The sequence below is a fragment of the Xiphophorus maculatus genome, chromosome 2 (genome assembly GCF_002775205.1).
Source record: "Xiphophorus maculatus strain JP 163 A chromosome 2, X_maculatus-5.0-male, whole genome shotgun sequence".
Classification (NCBI taxonomy): Eukaryota; Metazoa; Chordata; class Actinopteri; order Cyprinodontiformes; family Poeciliidae; genus Xiphophorus; species Xiphophorus maculatus.
In genome coordinates this window covers 18,692,227-18,717,885 of record NC_036444.1, presented here as the reverse complement: position 1 = coordinate 18,717,885, position 25,659 = coordinate 18,692,227, and the positions used below count along the sequence as shown (strand labels likewise).

General features: G+C 38.0%; 1 protein-coding gene across 1 annotated transcript in view; it reads left to right on the top strand.

Annotated features, from left to right (window-relative positions):
* LOC102237762 (transcriptional enhancer factor TEF-1-like) overlaps positions 1–25,659 on the top strand; it is a 44,057-nt gene that overhangs the window by 13,779 nt on the left and 4,619 nt on the right. The window contains exons 2-9 of the mRNA XM_005796237.2: positions 6,347–6,771; positions 12,489–12,553; positions 14,152–14,214; positions 16,610–16,741; positions 16,951–17,000; positions 18,730–18,791; positions 19,758–19,885; positions 21,290–21,463. Of these exons, the coding sequence (XP_005796294.1) occupies positions 6,567–6,771; positions 12,489–12,553; positions 14,152–14,214; positions 16,610–16,741; positions 16,951–17,000; positions 18,730–18,791; positions 19,758–19,885; positions 21,290–21,463 (879 nt within the window). The 5' untranslated portion in view covers positions 6,347–6,566. The remainder of the gene's footprint in view (positions 1–6,346; positions 6,772–12,488; positions 12,554–14,151; positions 14,215–16,609; positions 16,742–16,950; positions 17,001–18,729; positions 18,792–19,757; positions 19,886–21,289; positions 21,464–25,659) is intronic.

Below are 25,659 nucleotides of genomic sequence, written 5' to 3'. Positions count from 1 at the left end.
TAAAGCCTGTAGCTTTCCAGCACTTTTACAGCAAGTTCAGGCTCATTGTTTATCTGTCTGGACCACAAGTTTTATGGTTTTGGTCCACTCCCACAGCTTTCATTGTGGCATTTCTGAATGAAACATTTTTGTTTTTTTGGATTCCTCCACACTCTAAAGACAAAGTTAACAGCTTGATCTTGGAGGTGGCACACTGAGAATGTCTAAAATCTTGGGTCTTTCAATATGTATGTATGTAAAATTAAATGTTTTTAAATGTTTGTTTTATTTTATTAAATGTTTTATTTTTCATGAGTTTTAGCCTCAGCCATGTCTTGAAATAAAATGTATATATTGTTTGACTGCTAGAGTGTAAATACCACTTAGAAAGCGATTAAATATTTTAACTAAATACTCCAAAATGGTATGTAGGAGATTGTTTTTAAACTGTCCTGTCAGCATTTTTGGCCAATATTGTGGGTCTATTGAGTTAAAATCTGGTGTGTCTGCTTTTTGGTAAAAGTGTAGAGGAACCCAAGACTTACTGGACAGCCCTGCTGCTCTGGGAATGCCCTGTGGTTCCCTAGAATGAGCTGCAGAGCGTAAGGGGAGTGTAATGTCTGAGGGATTTCCTCTTAGAGCTGTGGCCCTGCAACCCGATTTTACATCAGCAGGGCTACAATATTGGTCAAGAATATAGACATATGTCATGAGAGTTTGAAAACTATCTCCTACATATCATGAGGAGGAGAAGGAGATGTGTGGAAGCTTGAGACAAAATGCTAGCTTGTGCACTGATAGCAAGTCTTAGTGTATTGAAGTATTTTCTTGCAGTGTTTACAGAATGTTCTTGTCTTTCTCTCAAAGAATTACAAAATAAGTATTTTGAAAGTGTTTGGTGGATTCCTCTGTACTAATTTAGCCAAAATTATGTTGATACTAATCAATTAAAAATACTTGCCAAAAACCGTAAAGGCCTTAGTCAGCATGTCTAATTGTAAAACAGCCAAAGTTTGCGACAAAGGTAGAAAATATGTCTAACTAACCAGCTAAATTAAAACATTTCATCTGATGTATCTCTTTACTTCTGTGAAATACAATTATAGTATTTATATTTATTTAAAATGCATATGTGGAAGAAGGTTAAGTTAAATATTTTGGCATTAATGTTAAAAGTTTGATTAATCTCTCTTATAAATGGCAGATTTTTATACAATGACCTTGAAGTCAGTGATAAAGATTCACTGCAGCACCCACATAGGTTACATTATCGCTGCTCTAAATACTGTAGGTTTCCTGTGTGTTTCTCCTCTGAGCAATGGGGCTTTCAGGAGCTTTAGATCCATTTAAGGAGTAGAAATGTATCCATAGAAACTAAAGCTCATCGTCCTGTACTGTGTCTTAGAAACCAAAGGTTTTGAAAATGTCTTAAAACTAACATGAAGAGATTTTCAATTTAGAAAAAAAGTCTCAATAACTGTGGCTTTAGATCTTTATATTTAGGTCAGGAAGTTTTTACACAATAATCTGAATACATGAATGCTGTTACACAGAAATGGATTGTTATTTGACATTTTCCTCTCCGCCAAGGTCTTGGAAAGAAAGAGCTCACTGATAACTCTGCAGATGACACTAAGTCTTTTGATAAAGGTAAATTTTTTTTAACCCTCTGATGCTTGACATATTGACTATATAGTCTTCCATGAGTGGGTCTTTTTGGACCCTTGTTAGAATCGACGTGTTTTTATGCTACTTTTGTCATTTTGATTCAAAAATAATGTTTAGTATGATATTTTCTGATGTGTTTTATTTCACACAAGAATTATTTAATGTTTGAAATATTTACATTTTTAACTTTTTAAAGCATTTTTAGAACAATTTGTAGAACATTTGTGACGATTTGTAGAACATTTTTAAAACAAAATGACAACAGCAGCAAATTTACAACAGCAATTTTGGAACAATGTCAAACGTCCATTGGGTGTGTGTGGGTGGGAGGGTTATAAAGAGAATGTTTCTTGAAACTAGCTAGCTAACCAAAATAACATTACTGTGAGTAATGTTATCTCACATTGTGCTGAGTATCATGCATGTCAGTGTGTGTATGTATGTGCATTTATTTATCCATCCGTCCGTCCGTCCATCCATCCATTCATCCATCCATCCACCCATCCACCCATCCATCCATCCATCCACCCATCCATCCATCCATCCATCCATCCATCCATCCATCCATCCATCCATCCATCCATCCATCCATCCATCCATCCATCCATCCATCCATCATCTTCCATTTATCCTGGGTCAGGTTGCGGGGTAGCAGCGTAAGTAGGGAGTCCCAGAGTTTGCTCTCCCCAGTCACTTGTTCCAGCTCCTCTGGGGGAATTCCAAGGCGTTCCTAAGCTAGCTGAGAAACATAGTCCCTCCAGCGTGTCCTGGGTCTTCCCTGGGGCCTCCTCCTGGTGGGACGTGCCCAGAACACCTCACTAGAGAGGTGACCAGGAGGCATCCTGATCAGATGCCCCAGCCACCTCACCTGGCTCTTCTCAACATGAAGGATAAGTGGCTCTACTCTGTGTCCCTCTTGGATATCTGAACTTCTCACCATATCTCGGGAAAAATTAATTTTGGCCGCTTGTATCCGTGACCTCGTTCTTTTGGACATGACCCAAAGCTCATGATCATAGATGAGATCGACCGGTAATTCAAGAACTTCGCTTTTTGACTCAGCTCTCTCTTCACCTCACTAAACCAGCACATTGTCCGCTTCACTGCAAACCAATCTGTCTGTCGATCTCCCGCTCCACTTTGGGCAGGACATCCTCCCCGACCCGGAGAAGGCACTCTATTCTTTTTCAGCTCATCTGTTTCTGCATTTATTTATATAGCTTTGAATTTTTATTTTATTTATTAAGATGATAAAAGAAAGACCCTTGAACACATTGATCAACAGGTTTTGCATGTCATTCAACACATTTTCTCTTTTGGTTTTCTCATCCAGAGTGTCAGACACACACACAGACACGCACACACAAATAATACACATGGGCAATAAAGTATAGGCAGTAATATAGGCAAGTTTCTCTTTTTCTTCTCTCCATAAGGAAATGATTGTACCTAAACAAAATTATAATTTCACATTCTTTAACTTTCACCACTTGCTTTACTCTTGTGCCTCCTTTCCAGTATTATTCAAAATTTTGCTGAACATCTGCAACACATTATTTTTTTAAAGTAGGCTTTAACCATCAAAACCTGTTTTTTTGTGTGTGTCCTGGAAAATTGATGTCAAAAATGGGTTTTCTCATCTTTCTTTTACAATTTTCAACTTATCTAGGAAAAACTTATCTTTAATCATGTCTTTCCTCAACAAAGATGAAAATGCATTATTTTTTTATGAACTTCAAATTCAACTACCTTGTGATTTCAGTTTTGCTCGTATTCAGGAACATTACAGAATAGTTGTGCTGGTGAATTTGTTTGGTCTTTTCCTTTATAAAATATACTGAATACAGCAGACATTATGTATTCAAAGCACGTACACATGTTAGCATGGAAAGTTGTTGTCATTTGCTCAGTAAGTGATGTCCTGCGCAGATCCACATGTTCTGCAACAAATTGTCTTGAAGACTGAAGCATAGCATGATCTGGTTGACAGTTTACACTATTTCCAACATTTCTGTGCTAATAAGCAGATTTTATTTAGTCAAGCTTGCTTAATTTCAGGTTAGAAAATGCCAGGGATAAAGACTTGAGTCGACTTAGTCTCGAGAGAAAGTTGAGTTGCAAAAACAAACACTTCAGACTTGACTTTTGCTCTAATGACTCTAGACTTCACTTAAACTCACGGTCTGGGACTTGATGCTCATGAACAAACTTGAGATGGAGAATAAGCTGCATGGCAAGAGTAGATCATTTCAGTAAATGATTAATATTGTCCCACCTAAGTTACTGTTGTGTAAACAAATGACTGATTGTTATGGTAACACAAAACATAATGCATGAGTTTACTTTTTTTGTGCCAGGAGCAGGAGCTAACAGTGGCTTCCAGGTTCAACAATTTTAGTAATACACTCCAGCATCATTTACAGTTAGGGAGCTGCAGACAGCAGGTTTCACAGGGATGCACGTTTTCCTGTTAATGGATCCGTTGATTTGATTTATTTTCAAGAAATGCTCACAAATCTGGAGGTATTAATGATCCACAAAAATATGTTCATGTTAGCTGTTCCCACATTGATATGACCAGTTCAATTGGTTCAGTTCAGGGAAAAAAATAGTTGAATTTATGTCTGACATCAAAAAATGTTTTGGTTTATGGAAATGAAAGTACCTCTTGCTTGGATTATATAAAAAATATATAATTTTTGTAAAGATGAACAATTGAATGTTCTAAAAAACGTTATAAGCTAAATTTGGTCTAAGGATAACATGAGTACATAACATGTTTGTTTTTTTTCTGGAAGATCCTGAGGTTAATTTTCTTCAGCACAGTTAGGAGAAAAATTTGAACTTGTTGCAGTTTTTGTCATTATTAAATACAGTTAATAATCCGGCACTAGTTAACAATTTATAACATAAGGCATCAGAGAGGCACAAATAAAGTGAACTTAATCGAAACTCGGAATTCTCAGACTGCGAAAGCCTTCAAAAAATTTTTAATTAGTGTTTACTGGAACATTTTTCAGATGTCAGACACCTCAGAATTGATGCCGTACAAAGGACACTTTTCAAAAGGGAAAAAAGAGAAACATTTTAACATTAGACTTGAATTGGAATGACTTTCAAAAGCTCTCAGGAAAAAAAAAAAGATACAAAAAAAAGGAATGTGTCTTGAGGACTGAGGTCCTGCCCTCTCATCTGCCTGAAAGCTTTAAAGACAATTTCACACTGGCAGATATTTCAGCTTTTTGTGTTGCATTTTAATACAAATGCCAAAATTACTCATAAAAAGTTGGGAACTCCTTCAAACGATGGACTATCACAGCTTGTGAGGACAACTAATTTTAACACACACACACACACACATGCCCGCACACAAACCTTGGTTTTCACAAACGCGTTTAAACTCTTTAGGAAGGAAACGTGGCTGTTGCACAGACATGTGTCCCGCTGGATGAATGAATCCTTGTGTGAATGGAAAACCGCTGCAGAGGTGCAGAGACTGTGTGAAGTTGGATAGGAAACGGAAATGGGCTTGAACAGAATAAGCATGGAGAAAGGTCCGGAGGGCCGACTCTGGTAAACCGGCTGATCTCCTTCATTACTCATGCCTGTGAGTCTTCGCCAGCAGATGTTTTCTTCCCGACTTGTGGTCTTTTCCCTCAGGTGTTTGTGGGGATGAAAAAAAACAAAAAACTGCCTCTTACTGAGATCCTGTGTACAGATGTAGATGAAGTGAGTCCAAACTGTTGCCTGCTGCTTCGCATGTTTCACTTGCAACCATGCGTTCTGTCAAGTGTAATTGTGTAAAAATTAGTCAGATCAAGGCGCACACACATACACACGCTTCCTTCACACTTGCAGGCTCGTTCAGGCTGTGGCGAGGGACTCTGCATGGGAAGTGTGAACAGTAGAAGGCCAGACAAAGTGACATGTGTTCACCCGAGGGGCTGGCACTGTAATTGTGTGTGTTTCTACGTGCCCGCGTGCATATGTTTGTGTGAGAGCGCAGTGTTTAGCACGCCAGCCCTGCTGTTTACTGTGGGGGATTTTAGAAGAATTGTGGGCAGCTGGCAAGCCCCTTCAGTTTCTCTTTCTCTGTTTTTTTTCCCTCTCCTAAATCTGCCGGTAGCTGTGTGTAGTCGTTCTCTGCCCTCCAGTCGCTCGCTCCACTTATGTGGTTATGATGTTCCACAGCGATTTAACAAAATAGGCAATTTCCTTCATGAAAAGAAGCAATAATTTGCATTTTAGAAGTTGGGATACAGGCTTATGACATGTTGCTCTGAAAGCTATTTAAATAAATGACTAAAAAAAAAATCAACAAATTATAATAAATTTTTTTAAATGAGTGGCTAAATATGGAAAGGAAAGAGCAGTGAAAGAGTATTGTTTTTTTGATGATTTGCACAGTTGCTGTAAAATCTTTTCTTCATATTCAAAAACAAACAACACAACAAGAGGAGCTAAAAGGGAAATCCAGCTGTTTCCTGAGCAGAGGTGAGCAGCTGGAAGAGGATGCTGGACGATGAGATATTCAGCACCTCAGGGATTCACACTGTTAAAACTTCAGCTAAAAACAGATTGAATGTCAAGAAGGGTAAAACATAGAAATAAAAATGACCAAGGAAATTTTTTTAAAATAAAATTTTATGTCTGCATGAGTCACCTGCAAAACTAATGTCTTATCTTCCTTCCTCTACAGGTTCTGATGCTGGATTCTGCTTCTGCAACGACTGGCTGACTGTTTTTTCTCCCACTGCTGGCTGCCATTTAGAGATATCTATACCAAGACAATAAAAAGCCTATAGCATAGCTTTTTTAAATTTTAACCTTTACAAGTTAATTGCCACTATTTATATATATATTATATATATATTTTAAATCAAAACACCGCCATCAGCTAAGCGCCTTTAGCTGCCAGTATGGAGCGCAGCAGCTGGAGTGGCAGTGAGAGTCCCGGTGAGGACATGGACAGACTCAGTGATTCAGGAGGGGACAAGACAATGGATGGGGACCCTGAGGGGGTCTGGAGCCCAGACATCGAGCAGAGCTTCCAGGAGGCCCTTGCTATATATCCGCCCTGTGGGAGGAGGAAGATTATACTGTCAGATGAAGGGAAGATGTACGGTGAGTAGCTTAAGCTGGTCTGAGATGTCGGCACATACCTTTTATAATTTCTTACAAAATGTCTCTATTTTACTAAAGCTTAGATGCTTTAAATGTTGGAGTTTCAAATCTCTCAGGATGACAACTTTCTACTTTTATTGTTTGGATATATTGTTTTTTTATCTCAGTTTATAAGAGCCCTGTGTAATATATTACTACAGAAAAAAAAAATGACATCCTTGGACAAGAAAACCAGGCATCGATTGGCTGACTTGTTAAATTTTCTGGTGTGAGGCGGTGGTGACAATAACGACGTAGAAGGTGGAGATGGAAGATTGTCTCACGGCGCATCAAGTGTCAGAGAAACGGGAATGAAACATAAGCTGTAAAAGCGAGGAAATGGAGGCATGCTGTACTGCTTTGTGTGTGTGCGCGCGCGTCTGTGTGTGTGAGTATGAGAGCGTGACAGAAGTGGGAGAGTATTTGTGTGTTTGAACTAATAGACTGATGAACAGATGGTCCTCTGGCTACCACCAGCTGCGTCCCCCTTCGACTCCCTTTTACTGTTTTTTTTTTCTTTTAACTCTCTCTATATGTAGAGCGCAGCCTCAAATCTCTTTATTACTCTTTTTTTCTGTACTTTATGTAGATTTGTAATTATTTAATTATTATTTTTATAACAGCATCGAAGAGGTCGGACTCTGTTCATGTGTAGTTCCAGGCCATCCTCTGTGTGTTTGAGCAGGATAAAAATGTTTTCATTAAAGCATCACTGAATACATTATTTCTAGTGTGAAATATAAAAACACCAGAATTTTTCTTGGTTTACAGCGTCGACACTGCATCAAGCAGATGAAGATATTGATGAAACATATAAAGAATTTCTGTTGATCTGCCGACTATTTTTTTTTTCCTTCCAAAATTTGATCATTTTCTTCAAAATAGCACTTTTTTGCATAATGTTCTACCACATCCTGAACAACTGGACAGTACAACCACTTAACCACTACCTAACCATGACATTTCTCACTGAGCACTCATAGCGCTTTGTGCTTGAGCCACATTCACTCAGTCTTCCACACTTAGGCTCCTTCCAATGGAATTGAACCAATTGCAAGATATCACTCCTCTCACTAAGCTGCAGTCGTCTCAATGCATGTCTAATTTGACGTCATTTATAATTTAGACTGACTTTTTAGAATCTCCAGGAACTGTTTCTCACACCATTGCTTCGTTCCTGATCACACAATGTTTGTGTTTTCCATTTTAATGGAAAGTGGCTAGAGGTAAGCCATTGTTGAAAGAAAGCCACAAGAACAGTCATTTGCATGTTACCACTTGCAGAAGACACAGCACACATGTGGAAGTAGGTTCTCTGGTCAAACGATGCCAAAAATCATTTTCTGGCCTACATCCAAAATGCTTTAACATTGGACATTATCTTGAAGCGACTGTCCCCACAATGAAACATGGAGGTAGCAGCATCGTGCTTTGCGATGGTTTCCTCAGCTTGGGAAGGGAAACTAGTCAGGCAGTCCTGAAAATAAATGTGTTAATAACTACAAAAGTTCACTTTCTTTCTGGTCACAGACCCTAAACATACACCCAGAGCTGCATTAGAATCATTTAGTCTAGACTTAAATCCAAACCTAAATTCAATTGAGAGATTAAGGCAAGGTTGTTAGCCAGATGCTCTCCATCCAATGTGATTAATCCAATTTATTTTCTAAACAATTGGTATTGATGTTAATCTTTCTATGTGCAGATGTAGTACCAACATCAAAAGTCTTGCTGCTGTACATGACATTATCTCCATGGGACTGAATACAATTGTGTGACACCCATTTTATATATATTTTAGAAACAAAAATCAAAAACATAATTTCTTTACCTTAACAATATGCACTATTTTGTGTTTATTTATTACATAAAATCCCAATGAAATACACTATAGGCTTCAGCTGTTATTTGACAAAATATGAAGAAGTTTGGATTATATTTGATTATATTTGCAAGGCACTGGAAGCCGCTCAGTGGACAAGAAAATAATCCTCAAGCATCATTTGTATTATGTAAACATACTTGGTTTCATGCAACTGCCTCCCAGCAATTTCCTAAAACAAAAGTTAATTTAGCATGCCTGTCAAGTCATCATTAATGGTGCTTTATGGTTGTTTCATGTGTAGGCAAAAACAGCGTAGTGTACCTTTCATTTCTTTTAGCAGTCCTGCTCAGATTGTCACAGACACTGAAATATAACCCTGTCAGGATTCATCATGGCTGACCTGCTCAGGTCCCACTGATACTGGAAATCCTTCTCCAGCCCCTTTGTGTTATTGATCAGTCACGGATCAATCAGTCCATCTCTGTTTCCTGCCTGGGTGGCATGTTCAACCCTGTTTGTTTACCTTGTTGACTCTGTGTCCAGGTTGTTGACACATCTTAGCCAGGTGACCTAATCAAGTCAGACAGTATTTTTTAGAGGCAGACCAGGAAAAGCATAAGGGAAAAAAGGTTATTTGAAGTATTGGAGAGCGATGGGGCTTTAATTGTTACCAAGAAAACTTGTGCAAACTGCAGTCTGCTTGGGATTTTATTTCAATTCTGAGTGAATTCTCTTCTTTTTTACTTTATTTTTTTGCATTGGTCTTTTACAAAAGACAGAGATGGCAAAAAGGCACTGCAAGCATTTTTTTGAAAGAAGTTTGTATTTTTTTAGTCAAAACAAAAGTTTATCTTAGCTGTTTAGTTGGGTTGTCTTGTCCGGCAGGTTGACTGCAATCAGATGTTTAACAAATCAGGCTTCTTGTGGCTTGTGGTTTCAAAGCAGCTTTACCTTCAAAATGTCTTTGAATGTCAGAAAATATGACATTCAACATGGAAAAAGAAAAAAAAACACTCTATTGGCACTGCCTGAGTGAAAAAATATTTGCTATCCATGCTTGAAGTTTTAGAGGAAAGTTGTAGAAATAATTACCAACTCTAAAATCAGACGTCTGTATGACTGCCTTCAAACTGTTCAGTAAAAATGGCCACCAGCTCTTATTAAACTTTCCACTACAACTTATTTAATCATATTTACCTGTGAAGAAAATGAATATTAACATTTTTTCAAAGTATTTCTAAATAAACTTTAGATGACCAAAATAAATAAATAATAATAATAGCTGAAATAAAAATATCTGGATTGTATTCTTGCAGTAGATAAAGCAAAACATTTCATTTTTTGAAATATACTTTAAAATGAAATCTTAATGTAAAATGGGTCACTGCTACTTCACTGCCTTGTTTTTATTTGTTTTTCTTTTTAAAAGCCAAGTTTTGCATTTTAAAAGTCGACGTCTTCAGAAAAGCCACAGTAAACACTGCTGATGTCACCTCGCCACCTGTTACACCGTGCAGGTTACATTACCTGGCAACAAATCATTCACAGGGATTTGTGAGTCTTTACAGGAACTGTCAGATTGGTGGTAATAAATCAAAGATTAACTTCTAACCACAGCTGTTATGATTTTTGCAAACGTGTATGAAAAGAAAAAAAAAAGCTCAAACAAATGAGGTGAGATCTAAAAGCTTAGTATCTTCAACACTTTAACTATTCCTGCTGATGTTGCAACAAGCACCAGCTCGGTGCAACTCTGTGGTAAATTCAGGCTGTTAGCCAAAGTCTGGCCCCTGTGGCCCTCAGGGTCACCTCAGGGTACTCAGTACACTCAACTGCAGCCTTGTTGGCAAGTATACTCAGCCAGGATTTGACCTTATTCTGAAAGGGGTTTTCAAGCTATTCCATAAAGCAGCTGAAGCTCTTAATCACTCTGCAAACTGAGCAAGGAGCTCAACAGTACACTACTGCGGCTTTGCTCTAAAGACGGGAAGAGGGAAGATCCATTTCTAACTACATGAAACACAGGAAGCTGGGGATTTTCCTGAATTAATTACCCATTCTCTCAGATTTCTGCTTGCTCTGAATGCAAATTAGCTGAACTTTTTCCAAAGTTTCTGCTGTTTTAGAGACTGTCATGCAGAACTTTGGCTACACAGTCGCAGTGAAGGATTTGAGTTCACATTAAAAAAGGGAATGAATATTGTGGAGTTTCATCTTTTTTTTCAAACTCAGGTTCCAACATCTCAAACAAAATGAGTCACAATCGCATGAAAACATTACAACTGCTTTTTTTTTCTACTTTTTGAGTGTGCGGCCTGCATGAATGTCAGCTTTCACGCCGAGTGGCCTCGGCCCAGAGGCAGAGGGGAGGGAGAGCAGGAGGTTGCTTCTGTTCGTCACGGTTAATGACCATCTGACTTTGGCCTTGAAGTCTTTCACTGTAGAGAGGGAGGAAGCGAGAGGCAGAAGGGAAGCCCATTCACTACACGGGGGAGCAGAGAAGTAGGGGGGAAAGGGAACAGCCACAAGAGAGGACGAACGGATGGATGGAAGAAAAGAGCGAGGGAGGGAGGGAAGTTTGTGCATGTGTGTGCTTGCGAGCTGGAGAGTTTTTCGAGAAAGAGGGAGGGCAAGAGTGAGGGATGTGTGCCGCAGGGTTAGTGAAGGATGATAATTCACCGTTAAGCCTCCTAGAAAGACCAGCTGGCCCCTCTGGAGTCAGATGTCAGCCTCCACAGCCAGGGCTCTGTGTGCGTGCGTGCGTGTGTGTGCTAGCACTCATGAATGTATATACATTGATGTTTGCGTGCATGCTGTCGTCAGTCCCAGCTTTCGACTGCTAGAAGGAAAACACCTGCATGGGGAGCTGTAGATTTTATCAGTCTAAGCTCCCTATCTCAGTGACAGTAGAACTGGTCAGAAAACATACACACACACACCCCGACACGCAGACACGCATGCATGCAAATGCACAAACACCATCTGCTTGCTAGTTAGGGCTATTGTTGTGAGCCATTTGGGTAGTGTGTAGAGGTTTGGCTTTGTGCAGATCTTGACCATCAGTTGGCCAGCTGGCCTGACTTTGCTTTTCCACTCGGTTGCAACAGAAAACAAGCCAAGAGAGGACCCAAATCAAACCAAACGGCTCCAAATCAGCTCGTTAGCACTCGCAGCATCTGCAAATCTATCTCATTTCATAAATAAACTGCGATTTCAATTTTTAATCACTCTAAAGTTGTTGTGGGTCTGACTGTGGAGGCCCCAGTGAAATTTTCTACCATGTTTCAGTGCACAAACACGCCTCTGTCTCTGGTTTCTTCTGGATTTGAAGCCTTTTTTTTTTCTTTCTGTGCCCCCTTTTTCCTTACTAATCTATACTAGCCAGGTCATGCTGAGTTTGCTGTGCTCTCTTGTGAATGGGCTGAATTATTCAGTATTGTAAGTATGTGTGTATCTGCATTTGTGCGTGCACATATGTGCGCACACGTAAGCACAAGTACAGCTGGCCTGCTGGTTCCTTTAATCAGGGGACGGCCGGTCCGCATGAATGCCTGCATTGTTGGGTCATGTGTATTCAGGGCCATTGCGTGTGTGATTTGTGTGTGTGCGTGTGTGTGTTTGGTGAGTCTGTGGAGAACTCAACAGGGGTATCGGTGATTACAGCTTTTTCATGTGAAAGTGCACGTCACAGGATCAGTGGGTCAACAGCTCTTAATCAGCCACTAAGTTGTTTGTCAGGGTCATATGATTTCTACTGGTTGTTTTTGAGAATGAGAAACAGATCAAATGTGTGTATGTGAAGGTAAAAAAAAAGTGTTTTAGTAGTGTGTTTTCTGTCTCCTTTCTCCTCCAGGGCGAAACGAGCTGATAGCCAGATACATCAAACTGCGAACAGGCAAGACGCGGACAAGGAAACAGGTAACTATGGGAGTGTGTGTTCAGTCAAATCATTCTGTCTGCAGAGAGTGTGACGGGATATTGTAGAGTACGTCCACTATGTGATAATGATGCCAAACCAACTGAAACAAGGGTGTAAAAAGCAGAATGGTCAAGGAAAGAGGAAATATTACAGAAAATGTAAAGCATTATTTTATATCTCTCTAGTTTACAACGATGGCTTGTCAGAATTTAGATACTATATGAAAACACGTAGATAAATAACTTTAATAAGTAATTTATTGTGACTCTGTGAACTCAGCTGTTGGTATAATTCATGAAATTAATATTTTGAGAACCCATAATTTCATAATTTGGCAGTTGCTGTCTTATAATTTTTTATTTATTTATTTATTTTTTACCAAAGTATTAGTTTCATGTAGCTCACAAGGTTGAATCTGGACAGTGATAGTTGATTAAATCCACCAGAGTTCTGTAAACAATTTTAGAAGAAGCAACATGTTGATCAGGAGAGGATTTCATTAACAAATCAGGGCTAAAAACAATTCTTACTTTGTATGCTTAGATTTAAAATAAATGTTTTCAACCATATAATTTGTTTTACATACTAAAACAAGACAAAACAATAAAATGGTTTGTGTTTAATGAAAAAAAAAATTATGTACATTTTAAATGACTTTTTATTAAAAATGGTATGTCATATTAGCTATACCCTTGTCTGAGCTGCCTGCCTTCACGACAGAATAAACATGTTGCTAAGATTAAAAGATTACTTTAAACCTAAATCTGCAAGAGGTAAGAATTAAGTTGGGTTTGATGGTATGTAGGCTTATAAAGAAAAGAACAAATGAGGAATTGTGCCCCGTTCAACCTACTCACCAATGCTGTTCAGCACAGCTTCTATAAGAAGAGTCTCTGCTCCAGAGTCTCTTTGTTTCTAAAAATATACCCGACTCAACACAAGTTATCAATTAACTTATGTCTTCCTATGGCTGTTGCTTAGACACATTTTGCTTAACTGCTAGGCTAAAGTTAGCAAGTTTTCTCTGTTTCAGTAAACATGCTAACATTGTTAGCATGTTTCAATGTTAACATTGTTGAAAGAAATACAAACATGGTTATTGTTGTTTTAGCCCCAGATTCCTCCTATTAAAAGGTTATTATGTAAAACCTTAGCAGCATAATTTTTAATGTACAACCGAGTTTGTTTGTTCGTACTCTACAGATAAGTGAACTTTACAGGTTTTGTGCTACAGAAGAAATAAGGCTAAATCAAAAATCATATTTTTGTTAGTTATTCCTATATATCAGTGCCACTGCTTTTCACACACAGCCCAGTTTGTTGGCAGATTTTGGGGCAGGACCTAACATGGCAGTACAGTCTAGATCTTGGCCCCTGTTCTCAGGTGTCTTTCTGTCCTCTCAAAAGATGTGCATAGATGGGTCTATTCACTCTTCTCCGGGGAGTGCATTGTGTGAAGTGTGTGTCTGTGTGTATACTTCTAGTATAGCAACAGTCCTTTCATAACCATGGCAACTCTCTGTTTGGTCTTTACTCCTCTTTTTCACCCTCTACCCTCCCTTCCTCCTCTTCTCTCCTCTCCTTCTCTCCTTGCCAGGTATCCAGTCACATCCAGGTCTTGGCCAGAAGAAAATCCAGGGAATTTCAGTCCAAACTAAAGGTATGAGGAGGCTGATGGGAATCTGTACCATTAACTTTCTTGTTTGATAATTTATTTCCTGTTCAATGTCTTTTATTACACAGTAAGTGTTGTTTTACAAGTCCTGTTTGTTTGGAAGAAAAACAGCTGATATGTAAAGATCAGTCTCGATGGCTGCATTGGAAGAACAGGATGGAAAGGCACCAAACCCACATAGCTCTCTTTTCCCTTAATAAGCAAGAACAATCTAAATTCAGTGTTTGTCCCTTACTGTGACTGGAAGGATGCCTGTCACAGTGACTCCAGTATCCTAGGTGTCTAATTACCCCCTGTTTGGGTTTTCTCCTCCTCCTCTTCCTGCCATTCTTCTCTTTCCTTACATTCATTCAGTTCTTCCTATTCTCTCTCCTCCCCTCTTCTTACCATCTCCACCTCTTAGTCTATTAATCTCTTACCCTGCTTGTCTTGTCCTTCTTTCCTTCTTGTCATTGACTGTAATTAACTTTATTTAAAGCAACAAAGGAGAGCTTGTTTTCCGAGAAGTCTAGCCGGAAACTCTGAGCTGATGTTTGCTGTCATAAAATGAATGATGGAAGACTTATTAAAAGCGAGAGTAAATGTTTCTTGACTTGACATTGGATTTTAAAAGTCTACAAACTCACTCTAAGCTCTAAAGCATTATATATGTTTTCTGTACAGCAAAGACCACTATCAATAAGCTCAGAAAATATGAAATGTTGTTGATGTTACAAAAAGGGAGAATTATGCAACATTTTAAAAAAAAGAAAGCATAAAGTGGTCGGGGAGGCAGCCAGTAGCTGTAGGGATTTGTGGTAATTACTGCATGTGATCTACAACAATCTATTATGTCCTCTGTATAGAAAATCGGCTTGTGAAGTAGAAGCTTTCTTTAAAAAAACAAAACAAAAACAACAACAACAACAAAAAAATAACACACACAAAAAACATGCAGGCCAGAATGAAATCTTTAATGATTTTGTGGGAAAATGTATTATGATCTAGTGAAACCAAATAAACATTTGGGTCCAATTTGGACCCAATTTAAAGGAACTTGGAATAAAAAATTGACCTGTACATTGCCAATCGTACACTACTATACCCTGAGTGAAACATGGTAGTGGCAGCTGCATGCCCTAGGGTTACATTTTGCTTATGAAACTGTTTTCTTTTTTTAGCTGGATGAAGTTACAACCCAGAACTGTAAAAAATAAAATAAAATAAAAAACACATGCCAATAAACCAGAAGACATTTAAAAGCTGAATTGTTTGCCTTATTCCTTTTGCAAAAACAGATTATCATATGCATAGTGGAATCAGTTGTTGTCTTTGTACACTCAAACTTAAAATAAAAAAAATATATATTTATTTACAGTTTTATGTAAATGTGATCCTCTTCACTGTGATTTGAGGGAAATTCGAAACATTCACAATTGTAAAGTTATCCAAAACCCATGTAAAATTGCAGACTTCTGCCCAAGTCCCTCTTGAAAATGAGATCTAGATCTCAACGGGGGTTTACCTGGTTAAATAAAGGAAATAAAATAAAATAATTATCGAGCTTCCTTGTCTCCAATAAAACAGGTAAAAAAAAAAGTCCAGTTTGAATTCCACTTATATTCCACTCATAAACGAATTCACGAAGATTCATTAAATAAATAAATAAATAAATAAATAAATAAATAAATAAATAAATAAATAAATAAATAAATAAATAATACAAAGCAATTCTATTTTTTTTTTCAGCTAAGGAAACTTATCCTTTGTGTTTGTCAAATTACTATTTTATTTCCTTAAAATAATCTGCTGTTATCATCAAATGAGTGATAATTGGAAAATTCAGGGCTTACTACGGTACTTAACTATAAGTTCTTTAAACTTTCATATTAAATGTTTTTTTTTTATTATTATTTGGAACAAAAATAATAAAAGAATCGACATCTGGATCTTGGTATTTAACATGAAAATCCAGCATGATTCCTATCTCAGTACCTTCTATAATATTATTATCTCTCCCAGGAGGGGAGTTTTCTCTCTGTGCCAATTAACTTGAGTGAAGCTGCCAATTAGTGATTCTCCAGCTATCACAGTGCCTCTAATTCTGTTTCATTCAGCTGTTTTGTGTTCCATGCTGCTTTTACCCTGAGGTTAAATATCTGATATGCTTTTCGTTACTGTTTGCTCCAACAGCTGCTTTTACTGTGTTGCATTAAGCTTCACTGCACAATATATGATTGTTGCAACCTTTTTTTGTGGAACTTAATTTTTTGCTGAATATTTGTCCCCCCCCCTCCCCCTCATCTTCTTATGACATTATGACACACTATGCAGCCATTGAGTCCAGAGTGCGATGCACGCCCACAATAATGATTGTGTTAATGTCTGTGTTCGCGTGCAGGACCAGAATGCCAAGGAGAAAGCTCTGCAAAGCATCTCGTCCATGTCCTCGGCTCAGATCGTCTCAGCCACCGCCATACACAGCAAGCTGCTGCCTGGAATAGTGCGAGCCAGCTTCCCCGGCAACGCTCAGGTACAACACGCACACGCTTGCACAGAGACACGCTTGCATTTGTCCTCAACAAATATATACGTGGCCGGGGACGGGGATGACAATGAAACAGTTTGTCTGAATAATCTATTAGCCACACATGCGTAGTTACACCGAGGAACAAGCACATTGTTTTGCATTTGTAGTTTGCATTAACCGTGTGGTATATTAATACGTGAATTTATTTTCAGCTGTGGCAGGGGATGATTCCAGGAGGGCAGTCCAGCTCCACCACAGAAGAGTGAGTCACATTTCTAATGCCTTCTTATCTAACTCGTTACTGTAAATACAGCTGCTCATTGGTCCTTCCAGTAAATTCTCATGTTTTCGGGTTCTTAAATTTCACTTGTTGAAAATTAATTAAAGAAAAAAAAAGAAATTAACATTTTGTTATCAAGTAGTATATCTATTTTATTCCATCATGTAGTTTTATTATTATTATTTTTTCTACAAAATCAGCTTGGCAGAATGAAGGCTAAAAAATGTAACAGTGGTAAATAGACATGAGGCATATTCCCAAATGTTTTAGTTAAATAGAAGAGACTAAAATCTAAACAAGAACTGTTAGCCTTCATTTTGTAAGGCTGAAAAAAGTGTCAGTGAATGCAACAGGTTTAGACACTGCATGTTGACAGAAATCCGCATAGACAAAAAAAATAAAAAAAACCATGAGGTTCATTGTGACCTTTATGTATTTCAAGGTAACTGTACTTCAGGTTTGTAGGTAATTTTCCATTGTTGCACTGATTTGTGCCATCATACTCAGTGTGCTTCAGCTACAAAGAGATATTAATATTATTGTTTGGTGATGTCACTTTTTCAAAATCCAAACACCCAAATGTCAGCAGACTATATGTTCACCCTTGAATCTTCTTGAAATCTAGATTTAAACAATCTTATTCAATGAAGATGTTTTTTTCCTGATGTGATGTCTGACAGGCATCTCTAAAAATTCTAACCGAACAATGTATGTCAAGTTTGAAAAAAAAAAAAAAGATCATTTAGATTTTTTTTTTGTTAGTTGAACAATAGCATACTGAAATGTATTTATATCATTCTCCTAAATAGCATTTTATTATAGCCTAGTTTTAATTGCTGGCCAACGTTTTCATTTCAAACTGTAAGGATTCATCTTTGGTGATGAGCTCCAAGTCTGTCTGGGTGGGACACTCTGAAATATTAATAGCATTTTCAGTCAGAAAAGAAAATGGTGGTAGAATTAAAATGTTACTTTAAATATAATTTTAACCAGAGGTGGAAATTATTTGGTCTTACTCCTCATCACTAACAACATATTTCAGTTGGGGCTACTTTCAACGTCTCTAATTTGCTTTTTCTTTTTCATCAGTACAAAATAGCATTGTGAATTCTCCGAGGGCATCAATGTGATTTTGCTCTATGAAGATATGGAGAAGAGTGCCTTTTTTCTGGAGATGAAAAACATCAAAGACTTCAATTTAATTTATTATGCATCTGAATCTATAATCAGACTGTATCTGCATGATTATCCCAGCTTATGATTCAGAAACAATTAATTTGATTAATTCACACGACTGATGCGTTGAATCTGTCTGCCATCATATTGGCAAACACTGATTGCCTAGTCAATGCCAACTTGAAGACCACCTGTTGAGTTTAAAATTAGGTGAAAATTTTAAACCCTGCCTCCTGCTGTTTCCTTCTCTTGCTTTAATGTCTGTTAATATAACTCATAGTATTTCACTGCTTGTTGTACTATTGGATCTAATAATAATGGTAGCAATTGTGGCTGTAGAGCTTTCATTGAACACGAAGCTGCTCTTGACCTCTTCACTCCTGCTTTGGTTCATACAAGACAGAGAACAGAAAACTTTTTTTGTATAATGCAAGTACAAAAAGGCTGGTCCCACTGTCTCTTTTTCTTCCAGTCTGTTTTTAGTGTGTGCGGCGTGTGTGTAATGTGTTCTTGTGTGTTTCTCTGAATCTCTCAGCATCAAGCCGTTCTCCCAGCAGGCCTACCCTGTGCAGACAGCAGGGACCACCACAATCGCAGGTGAGAGGGACCATGGGACAATTATCTTCTTTCTGTAAAGCAGACCGTCAGCTCTCTCTCCTGCCATTTATGATGTTTCCTCACCACAGGGTGGTCTTTGACTGCCAAGGCACATGGGTCCCTTGTACTACCGTCCTTGTCTCGCAAAGCAGGTCGAAAAGAGGGATACGGTGTCAAACTGACTTTTCACATAATTTATGAGCTCTACGCTTACTCTTAGAAAATGTATTTAAAAGTAATACATTTGTTTTAAATTTATTTAAACATAATATTGCCACCTCAACCAGAATTTTCAAATTCAAACATTTATTTGGACTATTTGTTTCATTATTCACCATGAATGAAATGTTGACATATTTTTAAATGATTTATAAATCCTAATGTACCGGTATTTTTAAATTAATTTCACATTTGTTTTGGTGAACTGTGCACAAGAGAACACTCAAATAAATTAATTTTAATAATTACGTACTGTTTTTGACTCCCAACTAATGTTTTAAACTTGTTTTAGAAAGATTTCAACCAGCATTATACATAAAAGTAAATGTTTTCATGACATTAAATGTTTAAGTGTGATTTGGCAACCGCTGCAGTTGAGCAACCACAACAGGATATACAAACATTTAGACAGTCTTTTTTTTGTAGTTAAGATCTCCAGATTAATAATATTAAAAAATTTTATCAACAACTCATGTAAATGAGAACATATTTTAAGAGAAACAGCTTTCAAAGTTCCTATCTTAAATACAAGTCAATCATTGTGAGCTTCAGTTTCTATACGGTGTGGAAAATAAAGAGTACATAAATTTAATAGTGCACTTTCTCGTTAAATGACTCCATCCAGTGAAAAAAAGTAGCTAAGCACAGCAGAGGAAAAAGCAAAAGATTCAGAAATATTTTGTGACAGTGCGCCATGATAGTGTTGATTTGGGTTTGTAACTGTGTTTTTTGGTGTGTTTTGGTCAGCCTACGAGCCTGCTGCTGCAGCCCAAATACACAGAGAGCCAGCATGGCAGGGGCGATCCATCGGCACCACCAAACTACGACTGGTGGAGTTTTCATCTTTCTTAGAGACACAGAGGGATCAGGAAGCCGTGAGTACACACACACACACACACACACACACACACACACACACACACACACACACACACACACACACACACCAGCGCGCACGCACGCACGCACGCACACACACAGACAGCAGTCTACAATAAGCACTCCCTATTGTCCTATAAACAGAGATGACAGATAACCCTACAGCAGAGAACAGCATTAAAGCCCTTTGTGTGTCTCCTTGTATGAATAACCTTTGTAAAGCTCTATCTCTCCGTCTGCTCAGCCTATCTGTCATCTTGCCACATCGGGGACTCATTGTCATTTTTCTACCTTGGGCTCACGGACAGCTGGCATTCATCTTGTTGCTTTCTGTTTGGACAGTACATAAAAATGTTCTACAATGGCTTTGAAATGGATTCTATTGTGCAGCGGCGTCACCTTCCCTGCATGATTTATTCTACTGTAAATAGATGGAGCTAGAAGCGTCCTTAAAGGCAGACCACGTCACAATGGAACCAAAATCTATGACTAGCCTCTATTAGTTTGGCAAACGTCTCGGATTTTTATTCATAGTTTAAAACTTTTTAAACTCAAATTCACTTGTCATGTCTTCAAATTTTACAAAACAGATCATTCTTGATCAGAATCAGAATGATCATTCTAACACCAAAACACAGCAGAATACAGTCATCAGGGCTTGTCAATTGTGTTTTTTAACAGTGTGTCTTTCATCAGAATGATAGGTGGCACTCCTTTTATTTTGCACATCATGGCTGTTGGTGTTTTTTGCCACTGAAAATATTTCCAAACCAAATTTTCCTCTTTCTTAAAATAGAGGGAAATATAGATTAGTCTTCTTCTCAGTCAGCTGCCTGACAGTGTACAGCAACGTACAGGGGAGGGGCAATTTATACGCTCAATATAATACAAGGAACTCTAATTGGTATAATTTTTTCTCTGAAATTTCATGGAAAACAAATTAAAGAGTGAGAATAGTGAGATTTTGCTAACATCTGATTGGTCTGGAAACATTTGGACAAAGGCTTGGAAGTGATGCTTTAAATTTGATTTGAGCAACTTCTGTGTTGATGTGGCAAAAACAATTTACTTTACTAGTGAAATTGACTGCTGGTCAGACCTGAGGTGACTCGCAATTGTCACTTGAGGTTGGATCAATTGGTCAGTGATCCAAACCTGGATCAATTCATTGTTATATCACAAGTTTTATTCTAACAGATCACCATTACCAGACTTTTTAATCTTTATCATCGCCCACATGTGTAAAATTCACAACCTTGAAACATATTCATTGCTAAAATGTTAACATTCATACTGATGTGACTCACGCCCATGTTACAGAGAAAATGTAGAGAAACAATGGATGTGAGGATGTTAAATTTATTTTTCCAACTCTTGATTTATCTATATCCTTTTTGCAGTACAACAAGCACCTGTTTGTGCACATCAGCCAGAGCAACCCGAGCTACAGCGACCCCCTGCTGGAGTGTGTGGACATCAGGCAAATCTACGACAAGTTCCCAGAGAAGAAGGGAGGTCTTAAAGAGCTTTTCAGCAAGGGCCCACAGAACGCATTCTATCTGATCAAGTTCTGGGTAAGGAAATTTGCTAATTTGTTTTTACGATACGATTTTTTAAAATAAAATATTTCTGTACTAAGAGTATTTTTTTTTAAAATTGCCCAAATGCAAATTACCTTTGTAAGTGCGCCGTACTTTTCCATGCAGGTTTGTCTTTGTCTGCACTTCCAGGTGTGTGCGTGCGGGGGTGTGTGTGTATGCGTAGGCGGATGTACTTGTGTGTGCTGTGTCTTTCCACCTGGGATATAGAGGTGGTGGGTTGATGAAAGCTCAGTCGCTTTGTTTGAACACCTGCTCACCTCCTGACTCAGAGGTTGCTCTGCCTCTACCCTCCTGTGTGTGTGTGTGCGCGCGTGTGTGTTTAAAGTATGTTTCTCAATTCGTTGTTCTTTCTCCAAACGCTTCAGGCCAATTTATAAAACTTTCAAGAATTTTGCCCTCAAAATAACTCATCTATGACAGCTGTGACACAGTGGGTTGCCTTCTGCAAACCAAGTTTAACAAGTGAAAGAACTGACAGGCTTCATATTTTATATACGCCACCAGAAAACACATAGCCCCATATTAGCATATACATGGCATTTCTTAACTTTGTAATAGTGACGGAAAGAACAGGTAGATGTTCAAGGTTGGGTTGAATATATTATTGCTCTTCTGTACAGAATATATTAGAACAAATGAAGTCCCAGAACCTTGAGACAAGATAATGTCATTGTGTTTGATGCATAAAAAGTTATGCCTAGATAAACAAAAGGTCAAGTTTTTTAAATTCCAGGTACTTTTCTCTCATGCAGGAAATAAAGTCTTAAATTCTGTAACAGCTACAAAACTCTATGGATGCACACAGAACCCTCGGCTTTCTTAATGAGATCTAAGAAAGACTGAGATGAACTCTAGCTATGTTTATTTCAGTTTATGTATTTAGTGCCAGTTTACAACAAATGTCATCTAAAGGCACTTCATGAAAGTTAATCTCCAGTTATAAAGAAACATATAATCAATCAATCCAACAACATGTAAACATTTAGATAGTGAAATTCAGCTACATAGATTCCAGTTAGATAATGATTGCATCAGAGTAATAATACATTCAGCCTATTTTCCCATTTAACAAAAATGTATCTAAGAAGATCCAGTGGATTGCCAAGTCATTGACTTTGCTGCATTTTCTGCTCCTGAGCAAGTATCTGGTGACAGTGGACAGGTGACTGCATTAAGTTGTTGACTTAGCAATCAGTCTTCCTGAGCGAGCATGTATCTCAGTAAAACTGCTGTAATTTGATGGAATATTAACTTGCGTCTTCAGAACTTGATAAGCAAATGAGGTCATTTATCTCTATTGACATGATATATTGGAACATGCAGGACAGTGTACATTGAGGACCAGGGTCAGTCGCTTCATTTCTACTCACAAGTTATCATTTCTGGGCTCCAAAGCTCGGTAAAATTGACAACTATGCAAATACCAAGACATACCTACCAAGATCCAAAATGACTACTGCATTTATTATATTGATAAGTAAATGGATGTATTTGCCATTGTGTTTTACAAACTTTGATATAAAGTGTAGTTGCGGGTTTTGTTTTAAAATCTGCGATATTGTGCATTACCCTACTGGATGTGGCCATTAGAATATGCTCAATTTTATGCACAAGTTCAGCAACAAAACTGATGACGGTTATGCCCCTTGCACTAAGGGGTCCAACATGTGTACAGAAAATATCCACCCTCATCCCTATCTCCAACCTGAACCATTAATATAAGGTAGGGTGGATCCATGCTTTCATCTTGCTTACACCCCATTGTGATCATACACTGCGTGTTGTGGGTGACGTCAAAACTCATAAGACTGGGTAATATTTTATAGGCTTGCATTGATAATAGTTCTTGCAACTAGAATTCTCTGAAATTATGGTTTTATCAATTTGTGTTATTGTCGTTCTTGGACATCGCTTTGGTGCAGTTTTACACCTTTTTTAAAAGTGCTATATAAATAAATTTGACATTGACAAATTAGGAGTGACATCACTCCCAGCTCAGACTTTAAAAACAAAATCTAAAGTAGTATTAGCATCTTCACCAGCCGATGATTAGTTGACATGGAAGCAAATGATTGCTGAACTCATTAATGGCATTGTAGTATCCAATGAGTGCAGTAAACAGATTAAGGTGTTAGAAAGACTAAGCAGCCACCATGAGGTCGTCCCCTAGTTTAACGCTGCTTGCCACCAGAACACCAATTATAAGGAATGAGTTCAGCTAATGAAACCGTACTAGCTCATGGGAAACATCTATTGATTCACCATTTCATGGAAGAGAAGGGGAGTCTATTGCAGCTAGCCCCTAGGGACCATCAGAGGTATTGCACTTTAAGTCACTGAATGACAACATAAATCTTTCACATACATTAGGATGGATTTAATGTATTCCAACTGTAATGTTGTTTACAGTTAGAATTTTGTTGTGTGATGTGAATAGCAGTGTCATTTTTTGGAGATGACATTAAATTGTTCTAGATCCTAACGAGTCTAATCGGGGTAGCGTGGGCTTGTATCACACTTAATTCACAAAAACAAACTTTAGACTTTATATAGACTCGTGCTTCAAAGTCTCAATTCAACTCCAACACAATGTCTGAGACTGAGGTCTCAGGAACAATGTTTATGTCATGTAATCAGGGGTGAGCTGGTGAGTGTAGATCATTTGAATAAATCATTAGTTTTTGTCTTTTTTGCGTTACCATGGAGGTGCCCAAGTCCAGTTCCCCAGAGTTTCCATCCTGCAACTTTTACATGCATCCCTTCTCAAACACACCTGAGTCAAATGCCTGAATGTCTTCATCAGCACATCATTCAGCTCTACAGAGGCCTGGTAATGAGCCATTCATCTGATTCAGGTGTGTTTGTTGTAGTGTATACAACTGAATAGCAGCGAGTCTGAGCCGCAGTCTCCAGCTTTGGCAGAAATTAGCTTCACCTGTTAAAATGCATAAAATTCTTTACAAGGGAGATTTATAAATAATGGGCTGTTTAATGGTTTGTTAAAGAAAACAAAACCATTTATTTTGGCTTCATAATAACGGCCACAAAGACAACTCTCAAACTGAACCGTTTGAAACGAGTCGTTTCCTAACAAAACCTTGCCTTCAGCTTTTCCCATTCACGCGCACACACCGACAGTGGTAAGCTACATTGTAGCCCCAGCTGTCCAACCAGATTAGTTCTTTGACATCAAGTACTGTGTTTTATTTTTCACTACAAAAACAATGATCAACTCCAGAACACTGAAATTATACTAAAATGATCACAATATGGCTGTTTAGATGTACAAGAAAATTGAAAAACATCACCATTCTGAATGTGGAAATTAGCCTGCTAAAACTCCCTATGTTGCCCTAAATAAAATAATTTTCAAAAAATCCGACTTCATTTAAAAAATAACAATCAAAATCCTAAAGAGAAATCTGAAAAGAAAATCTAAAACTGCTCCAGTCCAGTTTGTGGCAGTACTGTAGATATAAAGAAAACATCAACCTGTTGCTATGGTAATCTATATCACTCAATGTTGAAACATTTCCACAGGCCAATGAAATACCACAGCAACATCATCAGTTCAAACCTCAGCAGACATCTGAGTTGTATGGGAAACAAAACATTTAGAAAATAGACTTATTAAACAGGAGGACAATATTTAGAAATGATGACAGCCCTGTTTGCTTTTGGAAAATGTCATTTTGCTTTAACTTAAAAAGGCAATAAATACCTTTCAGTTAATTTATTTAAATATTCTCAGTTTTATTGCTTAGTTTTTTGGTAAAACCTCAGCAACAGGCACAAAAAACGATTACTACTTCACTTAGAGACAAATTGAAAGCAAATAGCCTCCGTCTTCCTGGCTGCTGCTAGAAAACTTTGACAGGAGAATCCCCGCTGTGCATGGATGGCAAAGCTGTTGGTCAGCAGAATTCAAAGATAGGAGGGCAGAAACCTGCAGAGTAGTGAAGTGGACTCGGTGTACAATAAGAGCAGAACTGATGAGATATACTCAAACAAAGAGCGAGTTTGTGCATTATGTTGAGAGCCTCCTCTCTGAATTTAATTAAAAAGCTCTCAGATCTACCACAATGGAGCATGTTTCTGATAATCTGCTGCTTTAACAGAGCTCAGTTTGATCTTGGTGTGTGTGTGTGTGTGTGTGTGTGTGTGTGTGT